Source organism: Heterodontus francisci, chromosome 8 (genome assembly GCF_036365525.1).
Source record: "Heterodontus francisci isolate sHetFra1 chromosome 8, sHetFra1.hap1, whole genome shotgun sequence".
Classification (NCBI taxonomy): domain Eukaryota; kingdom Metazoa; phylum Chordata; class Chondrichthyes; order Heterodontiformes; family Heterodontidae; genus Heterodontus; species Heterodontus francisci.
In genome coordinates this window covers 49953460-49966457 of record NC_090378.1, presented here as the reverse complement: position 1 = coordinate 49966457, position 12998 = coordinate 49953460, and the positions used below count along the sequence as shown (strand labels likewise).

Below are 12998 nucleotides of genomic sequence, written 5' to 3'. Positions count from 1 at the left end.
AATATCATTCCACTTAAAACATTTTTTTTGTATTTTATTTTCAATGCATTATGGAATAAACACTTCTGGATTTTCACCCCAAAATGGTTGGACAGGTTGATAGTTGGGCTAGTGAACCTATCACTCATTTGTTTGATTAGGAAATGAGAGTTGGGTTGAAGGCTTTCAGGAAAAAGGTAACTGCTACCCAACCAGTCTGCTGCACTGAAAATAACGGTCTTAGGTAGCAACTACACTGGGGTAGCAACGCACTGTTGCAGAGTTCCAGAATTGTGGGACAGGGGTTGACACTTGTGGTCCTGACTTGTTGGGGTCCAAATTTCAGTAGTCTTTGCTCAACTGGGGAAGGATCAAACAGAAGCCTAGCACCTCCTCACAAGCGCTCAGAGCCATTGTGGTCCACCATGTTTATGCTGGTTCTTTGCTAAATAATTCAAAACTAATCCAAGTCAGGAACGATGCAACACATTTATTTTTGACTCTACTCTGCCTCTTACAAAAGGAATCAGTTTTGACAGTTCATCAGCAATAACAGTGAAATATTAATATAATTCTTCTACCAACAATGTTATATTAAGGAACACATCTGTTACAAATCCAACCGTACATTGTATTTTGCAGAAATCCCCCCAAAATTTACACTTGTCCAAAAATCAGCATTATTCATTTAGTTTTAAATTAACTTTAATACCATTGTAACATGTATTGTATTTTCAAAGCAAATCATGTCCTACTTTTTCCAGGCGAAAAATATAATCTCTCTCCAGTCTTTCCTCTGCTTGTTTTAGTCCAAGTTGTTCTGCTGTCATTTTAGACTCATCAATCACCAGTGTGCTCTCTGGATTGCCTTTCTCTAAAGGATGTGCTTTATTTGCATTTGTAGCAGTTGTTTTACCTGTAAATACTACAAATGTACAAAAGTATTTTTGATACGCTTCTGTATTTTTGCCCCAAACAAAAGCTATGACAGATAAGATCAATATGCAGTGATTTAGAAATAAACCTCATCTCTAGAACCTGGAAACAAGTCCAACCCAGAAGTTTTTATGTTTGGTAGTTGCAAGCATCCTCTGTGGAATTAGTTTGGGTAGTTTCAATTCATGAACCGCAACACAAAACAACTCACTAATTCAGCACTAAGTTGCTCACTCAGAAGTCACAGGATGCTTGGTGTGGAAAACTGTAAAGTATTACTCTGGCCTAGTATGGTTGCTCTTCTGAGGTTGTGGCTGAGGTACATTGTTGAGGCAGAGTTAAAAGAACTTTTTTCAGCAGCAAATCATGGTATACCTTACGGAGAAAAGCCTGATGCAGACAGTAGGTGCTCAAAGAATTTTATTTCCCAGCTGTAACATTACTCACAAAATTTCAAAAGTAATATATTGTTGAGGAACTAGTTAGCACAGTGAGTTACATATTACCCTTTCTCCCAAGACCTGTGATCAAATGCAAACTGATGGGAAATGATTTTGGGCAGTCTTGATCCAGGTCCTATTGGGAATGTGGTTATAGAATAAAACTATCCTTAATTTGGTATTAATCAGCCATCTCACTCAGGAAATGAGAGAAAAAAACTGTCAATGTACATTTAGCTCTGCTATACTTGATCTTGCTTGATGAATGCGCAATACTAACAATGAATGCTGAAATGGTACTAACATTTCTGGTCCTAATGAGTGCAAATAAAACATAGTCTGACCAATGCTTTGGAGTGCAATTTTTTTCCAACATTCTATGGACCCATTTACATACCCCAACATTATGGGGCTGATTTCTGAATGCTTGCACCCAGTCGGTGATGCTCACCACTGAGGGTTCACATTGGAGAACTGGTCCGTATATATCCTTCAAATTCTATGACTGATGTTGCCATCATTTTCACCATTTAGTCAACAACCACACCAACATCTTTTCCTCAATCTAACATACCTAATGATACACCAATTGACTATGGAATCATATCTTGAGTAAGATGATTTTATGGTTCTACACCATGTGAATTTTCACTGAAAAAAGCAGTTGTTTCCTTGTAACTGGAGTTCTTAGAAGAACTGACAGGCCTTGATATTTCAGGTAGCATACTCATCTGGAGGAATAACTGGTACGGGTGGAAACAGTAGGTTTATATATGGTGGAGAATGGAAATGTGGAAATGGAAATTAACTCAATCATGTTTCCTGGTTCCCTTTTTCTGTTCATTCCACATTCCTGTTTTGCTTTTCATTTGTGGAAGGAAAAAAAAGGTTAAACAAAGGTCTTGCCTATTTAATTTATTAAAAATAAAAGTGGCAAATGTATTGGGACAGTTGTTACACTGCTTGTACGGCATCCAGTACTAGATGAACAGAAATTTCCTCCAACTAAATATTGGAAAGCCATTATCTTTGGTCCCCACCACAAACTCTGTTCCCTAGCCACCAACTCCATCCCTCTCCTGAAGCTTGCCTGAGGCTGAACCAGACCATTCGCAACCTTGTTGTCATATGATCCTGAGATGAGCTTCCAACCACATACCTGCACCATCACCAAAACTGCCTTCTTCCATTACCTGACTCTGCCCCTCATCTACTCACTCATCTACTTCTGAAACCCTCATCCATCCCTTTAAGACTTCTAAATTTGTCGATTCAAATGCTCTCCTGGCCAGCCTCCATAAATGTGAACTCCTAACTAGCACCAAGTCCCATGAAACCATCACCCCTGTGCTCAATGATCTACATTAGTTCCCAGTCTAGCAAAATCTCAACTTTTAAAATCTTAGACTTGTTTTCAAATCACTCTATGCCCTCAACCCTCCCTATCTCTGTAACCTCCTTCTCCGACAATCCTCCGAGATAGCTGCGCTCCTCCAATTTTAATCGGTGCACCATTAGTGGCCGAGCTTTCAGCTGCCTAAGCAATAAACTTAGATTCCCTCACTAAATTTCTCTGCCTCTTTTAAAACTTATCTCTTTGACCAAGTTTTTGGTCATTTGTCCTAATATTATCTTTTGTAGCTGTGTTAAATTTTGTGAAGCACCTTTACTGCATTAAAGGCACTATATAAATGCAAGCTGTTGTTACTGATGAAGCATGCAGGTAGTATGAACTTCAAGTTCTGTGACTGAACAGAAATGCAGTTTGCAGATGACGCAAAACTTGGAAATGTAGTAAACTGTGAGGATAATAGCAGACTTCAGGAGGAAATAGATCAGTGAAATGGGCAGACACGTGGCAAATGAAATTTAACACAGACAAGTGTGAAGAGAAATAATGTGGAGTTGCAGTATAAACTAAATGGTATAATTTTAAAGAACCAGAGAACCTGGGAGTGTACAGAGGCAAGACTTTGAAGGTGGAAGTACAAGCTGAGAGGGTTGTTAAAAAGACATATGGGATCCTTGGCTTTATTAACAGCGGCATTCAGTACAAAAGCAAGCAAGTTATGCTTTATAAAACACTAGTTAGGCCACAGCTGGCATACTGTGCCCAATTCTGGGCGCCACGTTTTAGGAAGGATGTCAAGACCTCAAAGAAGGTGCAGAGGAGATTTACTGGAATTGCATCAGGAATAAAGACTTCAATTATGCAGAGAGACTAGAGAAAGTTAAGGGGAAATTTGAGAGAAGCATTCAAAACCTTGAAGGGTTTTGATAGAGTAAATAAGGAGAAACTACTACCAGCAGCAGAAGATCTGGTAACCAAAGGACACAGATTTAAGTTAATTGGGAAAAGAACTAGAAGGGATGGGAGGAAAACAAAATACACAAGAAGTTGTTATGATCTGAAATACAGTGCCTGAAAGAGTGGTGGAAGCAGATACAAAAATAACTTTTAAAAAGGAATTGGATAAATAAATGAAGTGGAAAACTTTGCAGGGCTAAGTGGAAAGCAGGGGAATGAGTCTAATTGGATAGTTCTTTCAAAGAGCCAGCACAGGCACAATAGGCCAAATGGCCTCCTTCTGTGCTCTACATTCTATGATTCTAAACAGATATTTTAAAATATTGTTCAAATTTGTCACTGATGTACAGCAAAGATAATTTATTTTAACTGTTTTTGTTTAGTATATTATAACTCCAATTACATATGCAGATGTTCAACTTAGCTGATAGCTGCTTGAGCCAACACAAACCAATGGATCAAGGAATGTGATCTCTCAACATATATTTCTTATACTTAAGTGTACTACCACGTCCTATTTCACAGGCTAGTAAAGAAAAAACAGAAACTCTTAAAAGGACCAGGAAATGACTAAGCCAGCATGCAGCTAAACTTCAAGGCCTCACAAAATGTACAGAGCTTCTGAGTCCCAAAGTTTCATTATGAGGCACAATGAATCCTCAATAAGTAGCTTTCAGACCATTACTTAAAGCTACACTAACATTCCTCTTCACTCTTTACACATATGTAGCACAATAGCATTCTGTGCTACAGCCAGCATCCATCCTGAATGATTACAAATAACACTGTACAATAGCATACCTGGAACTGAAAAATAACTTTAAAAACTTATGCCTGGAGATCAATCATACACAAATTTACATTTTTAAAATCTGCATAAAACAGGTGGACCTATCATTCTGATAAGGAATTTCTGCCTTCAAATTACACGATACAAATATTGCATACAGAGGATACAGAAAAGAGCAACTTGAATGATTGAGTGGATGGATTATGAGGAATGATTATGTAAATTGAGCTGGAAGACAAGTTTGAGACGTGATAAGACTGCTTTTCTTTTTAGGATTCTAAAGGGATTAGACAACGTGGGCCATGATGAGCTATTTCACCTTATCCAAAACAGTAGAACCAGAAGACACAGTCTGTGTCTGAAGGGAGTAAATTCAAAACGAATCTGTGGAAACAATATTTCAGCGAGCAAGTGACCAATCTTTGGAACAAACTACATTGGAAAACAGCGAAAACAGCATTGATTCATTCAAATACAAATTAAATTTCTTTCATAAAATAACATTTTGGTTACAGTATATGAGTAATTTGAGATATAACATGTGGCAAGTGCAGCACTGCTTAAGACCTATGCTTCTCAAGGTACTCCACCATTGGGCTTTCCTTTTGTCATGTTTGGACCTGTTGTAGACTAAGTGCTATGATTAGTCAACAACTCCATTAACATTGTACCATGTTACTATCAGGACTGTTGAAGGCCAAATAGATGGATCTTGGTCATTTTTATCCAGCAATTCCTATATTCCTAATGCAGTCATTTGAAATTCCTTCATCTAGTAACTTAACGCAGAGACTTTTGACTGATGAGAACATTTGTCATGCTTCAAACCATTATGGACTATTTTTACTATTATTTTGATAATAAATTCAAATTGATTACTTGATAGCCACTCATGTGGAATATGCGCAGGATATGGTGATCCAGATTGCATCAATAGCTATTTAGGTAATGAAACTATTTTTTCCCAATATCTGCCAGACGAAAACAACTTGCATTTATATACTGTATTTAACATAGAAAAATATCCCAATGCACTTCAGAAAGACGGAAGGAAAAATGAATGCTGAACTAGGTTGATAGGTAAATTGGCCATTATAAATTGTCACTAGTATAGGTAGGTGGTAGGGAAATATAGGGACAGGTGGGGATGTTTGGTAGGAATATGGGATTAGTGTAGGATTAGTATAAATGGGTGGTTGATGGTCGGCACAGACTCGGTGGGCCGAAGGGCCTGTTTCAGTGCTGTATCTCTAATCTAATCTAATCTAAAGAAGGAATAATAAGCACGGGTAACCAAGTTAGAAACATTCATAGAAACAATAGTCCAAATTTTGTGGTAAAAATAACAGCGAGGATATCAGCGCTCACCGTTATTAAGGTGTAAATTGGACTGCAACTTCTGGAAACCATACATGCGCAGTTAAATGTGGGAATCTGGAAGTTGCTGTCGAAGTTACCCTGATCCTCCATCAGCTTCGCTAAATTGGTAACTCGCCAAGAGACTCAGCAATAAAATAGATGCAGCACATGACATTACTGAACTTATCTGATAGATACCCAATAAAGTCGCCAGAAAAAGTTAGGTCTTGTCCATTCTACTGTAATTAAATTTTTAATAGCATGGTATGTCAAACAACCTCCATACTACTGAAAATTAACTTTTACAAGAGTGGAGTCTCATTCCTTCAGATTTTAAATATTGCTGGAGATTTCAAAAAATAATATTTTAAAAAAATATTTTTGTCTCTTTTATCTCTCTCTCAATCCCATCTTTCTTTCCTTTTCTTTATTTTGTTTTCTGTACATGACTTGACATTGAATTAAGGAGACACACATTGCTTGCTCTGTTCACAGGTCCCAGAGAGTACTGCACCAAAATGACTTTCTAACCCCAAGTTCCAGTGCAAAAGCCTATAAAAAGTCTGTGATCGAGTGTATGTCTGATGATTGGCTAGCGCCCTTTGTTCACTGCTGATCGCAAAATCTGGACCAATGAGTGGTTCATTTACACAGGCTTGTGCCAGGTTTGCACAGGTGTCAGATTTTATCAATAGCCTAAAATGTAGGAGATCTCAAGGTGTCCTTAATCATGTTTTGTACTTTTGGATGGGGAGATGGGCAGTTTTGAAGAAAAGATTTTTTGATAGCTGTATTCAAATATCAATGATATCTGTCAATCAGCTTTTGGTCTTGAAATCAAAGGGGCTATAACAACCAAAGGGATTCTCTGTTAGTTCTTCCCATCTTACTGTACCACTACCCATGTAGAGATACATTGATCCAAAAATCAGTATCAAGAGTTAATATAGCACCATATAGTATTTTATGAACTGAGCTAAAAGGTAAATGCTATAATCTAGTGGAATCTGTTGTATTGGTGTCTTGCTACTATTTATTGCTTACTATTAATAAATCTGATTTGTAGATTGTAGCTTAAGTCATACTATCTAATAAGAGTGATTATTCTTAAGGAATATGAAGACTAAGAAAATAATATATGGCTTGTGATATGTTCAGTAAGCAAGGGTGTTCTGTTTAACCCTGAGGAACATTGCATTGTGCGATTTTATTTTCATATCTGCCAATCGTTCATAGGGAGAAAAATCTAGTTTATGGGAGTAGTCCTTAGCACCAAATACAACAGTTACATTTCGGACAGCCACAAAATAGTAATTGGTGTTAATGTTAATCCCTTTAAACAAAATACAAAAGTACTTCATATAAACCAGTTATGGATAATGACTAACGTTCACCATCATTTCAAGATCTCAATGCTTGAAATCGTACAGCACTCAACCAATAAGGCAACAGGTGCCAACGTCAAAAACAACAACTCACAGCTTCACGGCACTTGTGGTAGAACCTACCCCTCAAGGATTGGCCTTCACAGACATCAGCAAAGGTGCACCAAGAGAACAGAACCTACCTAAATGGATTGTTTGCTGCGCGTCAATCATCTTTTATAAATGGAAGGATGCCAACCAAACCATAAAAACTATGCCATTCTCTTCTTCCAGTCATGTCTCTAGGAGAACTCAAAGATGAACTTGAGAGAAAGTACTCCTTTCCCCACCCTCTCCTCTCTGCTTTTCCCTTCCCATCTTAGTTCAATTATTTCCATTCGCTAAAACCAAGCCTGATCTGAAAGAAGTCTTTTTCTCAACTCACTGTGTTTACAATATATCACACATTTATACAGCGTCCTATCACATCCTCAGGATCTCTCAAAATTCTTCACATCCAATTAACTACATGTCATGTACAGTCATGCTATGTAGGCAAATGCAGATCTTGCCAGAGGGCTTCGAAGTCTCAGAATTTTTCAAAAACGAGGGCAAGATTGAAGTGACATCAACTTTGTGACCTCTGCTGCATACCGTTCAAATTCTACAGATGACCGTGTCTATCCCTTTGCTTGTGCTGTAGAACAGCAACCTGGGACTCCTGGTTACTTTGTTTAGACCAGGATTTCAGCTGCTCTCAGGCTGCTTTTTGAAGTAACCCTGTCGCAATGGAAGCTGCCTGCTTTTTAGATTCAGTAAGTGTTGGCTGCCTCACAAGGGCCATGTGTACAACTCCAGTCACTGAGAACTACTGAATGATTACAACCCGTGTCCGATGCCTTGATATCAAGGGCAGTCACTCTCACCTCACCTTTGGAATTCAGCTTTTTTTAATCCATGTTTGGGTCAAGGCTGTAATGAGATCTGGAGTTGGGTGGTCCTGCTAAAACATAAACTGAACATTGGTGAGCAGGTTATTGGTGAGCAAGTGCCACTTGATAGCACATTCAACGTGCCCTTCCATCACTTTGCTGATGATTGAGAGTAAACTGATGGGGTGGCAACCGGCCAGATTGGATTTCTCCTGGTTTTGTGTTAAGGACATACCTGAGCAATTTTCCACTTTGTCAGTTAGATGCCAATGTTGTAGCTTTAGTGGAACAGCCTGGCTAGGGGCACGGTTAGTTCTGGAGCACAAGACTTCAGCACTACAACCAGGGAAAAAAGGATGCAAGGATAAGCCCAGCAACTACAGGCCAGTGAGGTTAACCTCGGTTGGGGGAAAGCTTTTAGAAATGATAATCCAGGACAAAATTAACAGTTATATGGACAAATGTGGATTAATTAAGGAAAGCCAGCACGGGTTTATTAAGGGTAAATCCTGTTCAACTAAAATAAAAGCAAAGTACTGCAGATGCTGGAAATCTGAAATAAAAACAGCAAGTGCTGGAAATACTCAGCAGTCTGGCAGCATCTGTAGAGAGAGAAACAGAGTTAACTTTTCAGGTCTGTGACCTTTCATCAGAATGGTTCTGATGAAAGGTCACAGACCTGAAACATTAACTCTTGTTTCTCTCTCCACAGATTCTGCCAGATCTGCTGAGTATTTCCAGCACTTCATGTTTTTATTCCTGTTCAACTAACCTGATCAAGTTTTTTGTTGAGATAACAGAGAGGGCTGATAATGGTAATGAGGTTGACGTGGTGTACATGGACTTCCAAAAGGCATTTGATAAATAAAGTTCCACATAACAGGCTTGTCAGCAAAGTTAAAGCCCATGAAATAAAAGGGGCAGTGGCATCTTGGATACGAAGCTGGCTGAGTGACATGAAACCGAAATTAGTAGTGAACGGTTGTTTTTCAGACTGGAGGAAGTGGGGGTGCCCAGGGATCAGTGTTAGGACCACTCCTTTTCTTAATATAAAATAATGACCTTGACTTGGGTCTGCAGGGCACAATTTCAAAATTTGCAGATGACACAAAACTTAGAAGAATTGTGAACTTTCAGGAGGATAGAAATAGACTTCAAGAAGATAGAGACAGGCTGGTGGAATGGACGGACAAGTGGCAGATGACATTTAATGCAAAGAACTATGAAGTGATACATTTTGGGAGGAAGAATGAGGAGAGGCAATATAAAATAAAGGATACAATTTTAAAGGGGATGCAGGAACAGAGGGACCTGGGGATAAATGTGCATAAATCGTTGAAGGTGGCAGGGCAGGTTCAGAAAATGGTTAATAAGGTATACGGGAACTTGGGCTTTATAAATAGAGGCACAGAGTACAAAAGCAAGGAGGTTATGGTGAAGCTTTATAAAACATCGGTTCCGCCTCAACTGGAGAAACGGGTTCAGTGCTGAGCACACACTTAGGAAGGATGTGAATGCACTGGAGAGGGTGCAGAATAGATTTACATGAATAGTTCCAGGAATGAGGAACTTCAATTATGAGATAGATTGGAGAAGCTGGAGCTGCTCTTTAAGAGAAGGTTGAGAGGAGGAGACTTGATAGAGGTGTTCAATATTTTGAGGAGTCTGGATAGATTAGAAAGGGAGAAGCTTTTCCCTCAGGCAGAATGATTCAGAACCAGAGGACGTCAATTTAAAGTGACTGGCAAAATAGCCAGAAGCAATATGAGGAAAAACCTTTTTTACGCAGCGAGTAGTGAGAATCTGGAATGTGCTGCCTGAGAGTGTGGTGGAGGCAGATTCAATCATGGCTTTCAGAAGGATATTGGACAATTATCTGAAGAGAAAAGATTTGCAGGGCAAGGGGGAAAAGGCAGGGGAGTGGGACTAGCCGAGCTCCTATAGCAATGAGCCAGCACAGATATGACAGGTTAAATGGCCTCCTTTTGCTCTGTAACCATTCTATGATTCTGTGTTATCGGGTTCCATAGCCTTTGCTGTATCCAATGAGCTCAGGTATTTCTTGACATCATGTGGAGTGAACTGAATTGGCTGAAGACTGGTTTCTGCGACATTGGTGACTTCAGGAAGTAGCTGAGATGGATCGTCCACTCGGCACTTCTGGCTGAAGATGGGTGTAAACGCTTGAGCTTTGTCTTTTGTACTGGCATGCTGGGTCCGCCATCACTGATGGTGGGACAGTTGTGCAGCTTCCTCTTTCTGTTAGCTGTTTAATCGTGCACCATAATTCACAATTCAATGTGGCAGGACTGCAGAGCTTTGATCTGATCTGCTGATTGTAGGATCACTTAGTTATGTCTATAGCATGCTGCTTCTTCTGTTTAGCATACATGTAGCTTCACCAGGTTGGCACCTCATTTCTAGGTATGTCTGGTGTTTCTCCTGGCATGGTCTCCTACAGTCATCATTGAACCAGGTTGATCCCCTGGCTTGATGGTAATGGTAGAGTGAGGGATATGCCAAGCCATGAAGTTAGATTGTGGAGGAATACAATTCTGCTGCTACTACTGTTGGACCTCATGGAGGCCCAGCTTTGAGCTACTAGATCTGTTCTGAATCTATCCCATTTAGCATGGTGGTAATGCCGCACAACACAATGGAGGGTGTTCTCAGTGTGAAGACAGGATTTCGTCTCCATCAGGACTATGCAGTGGTCATTCCTACCAATACTGTCATGGATAGATGCATCTGCAAAAGGTAGACTGGTGACGATAAGGTCAAGTAGGTTTTTCCCTCTTTTGGTTCTCTCATCTACTGCCACAGCCCCAGTCTGGCAGATATGCCCTTCAGGACTCAGCCAGTTCGGTCAGTAGTGGCGCTACTGAGGCATTCTTGGTGATAGACATTGAAGTCTCCCACCCAGAATACATTATGTGCCCTGGTTACCCTTAATGTTTCTTCCAAGTGGTGTTCAGAATGGAGGAGTACTGCTTCATCAATTCAGGAAGGGCAGTAGGTGGTAGTCAGCAGGCGGTTTCCTTGCCCACGTTTGACCTAAAGCCTTGAGACTTCATGGGGCCCGGAGCCAATGTTGAGGACCCCCAGGGCAACTCCCTCCTGACTGTGTACCACTGTGCCATCACCTCTTGTGGGTCTGTCCACCAGTTGGAACAGGACATACTGAGGGATGGTGATGCAGGAGTCTGGGACATTGGCTGAATATGACTATGTCAGGCTGTTGCTTGACTAGTCTGTGGGACAGCCCTCCCAATTTTGGCTCAAGTCCCCAGATGTTAGTGAGCAGGACTTTGAGGATCAACAGACCTGGGTGTGCCTTTATCATATCCGGTGCCTAGGTCGATGTCAGGTGGTCCGTTCCATTTTATTCTTCTTAAAACCTTTCCATAGTGGTTTGATACAACTGAGTGGCTTCCTAGGCCATTTCAGAGGGCAGTTAAGAGTCAGTCACAATGCTGTGGGTCTGGAGTCACATGTAGGTCAGATTGGTTACGGACAGCGGATTTACTCCCCTATAGGAAATCAAGCAACATCTCACTGAACTGGCGAGGCAATTAAGTGATCACTTTCCCGGAGTGGAAATGCAACCAGCTTGGTCTGCTACCCCGTCACAATTTTTTCTGCAGTACCTAAGCCACAAGACTTGTCAATAAAAGAAGAGTAGCACCTCCTGAACATCTGAACTGACTGCGAACCCAAGATTGAGTTCCAACAAAAGAAATTTGCTGAGCCGCAGGCCTAAATGCAAATAAATTCCTCAATTTGTTGGACAGGGCTGTCAAGGTTGTGATAACATTTGCTGCAATTTACCTGTGTGCAAGTAGATTTTCATCACTCAGTTTTTCAAGCAAAAGTATCGCCAGTGCCTTTGTATAGAAAATAACTTACAACTCAAACTATCACCTATCACTTCGAACATTATCCTCACAGGCTTGGAAAAACTTCAACCGTCACATTAATGGCAAGTAGTACTATTAGGCCGCTATTTAATTTGCTTTCATGAATATTATAATTTGTACATTTTGTACAGTGCTTGGGCATTAAGGGGTTAAAATTTTAAACCAGTATGTCATTAGGGCGACATGAACAGCTGGTAGATCTGAAAATGGCTACGCAATAAGTAGAATTTGGAAACCTCTGCTTTGATCAATTCACCATTCCCTAAGTTCTGCAATGAAGTATTCATTTCAAATAAAAATAGCACTGACAAGGGTAATGAAATGTAGCTGGGTGAACACAAGGTCTTCAGAAGGAGTGGGAGGGTGAAAACGGGCTGCAACAGGATTTTGAACCTTTGAAGAAACTTCAAGACAGTATAGTTTAAAGAAAACTAATCAATATGCAAGTTATAGATCTTAATTTTTCTGGATTTGTTTTTCCCTCCAATTTTACTGAAATGACCGTAAACACCCCTCTAACTGAAGACTGCGAGAATACTAGATGCCTTGTGATATTTCCAGTAAACAAGGGCATTTAGGATGAGACAAGATCCCACATGGCAGCCGGATCAGAAAGATTAAGCCCATGGGATCCAAGAGCAGGTGGCAGGCAAGTTGGTTCCAAAATTGGCTCAGTAGCAGGAAGCAAAAAGTAATGGCTGAGTGTTTTTGTGACTGGAAGGTTGTTTCTAGTAGGGTCCCACAGAGCTCAGTACTAGGTCCCTTGCTTTTTGCAGTATATATCAATGATTTTGAATTAAATGTAGAGGAGCATGATTAAGAACAACTTATAAATATATAGTGCATTTAATATAATAAAACACCCCAAGACACTTCTTAGGAACATTATATAGCAAAATTTGACAGAGCCACATAAGGCGATATTAGGACAGATGGCCAAAAACTTGGTCCAAGAGGTGGTTTTAAGGAGCAT

At 40.1% G+C, this 12998-nt stretch overlaps 1 protein-coding gene across 3 annotated transcripts in view; it reads right to left on the bottom strand.

Annotated features, from left to right (window-relative positions):
- The window catches only part of tut4 (terminal uridylyl transferase 4), a 109959-nt gene that overhangs the window by 80300 nt on the left and 16661 nt on the right, over window positions 1-12998 (bottom strand). For all 3 annotated transcript variants that reach the window (XM_068037127.1, XM_068037126.1, XM_068037128.1), the window contains one exon: window positions 735-904. In XM_068037127.1, the coding sequence (XP_067893228.1) occupies window positions 735-904 (170 nt within the window). The remainder of the gene's footprint in view (window positions 1-734; window positions 905-12998) is intronic.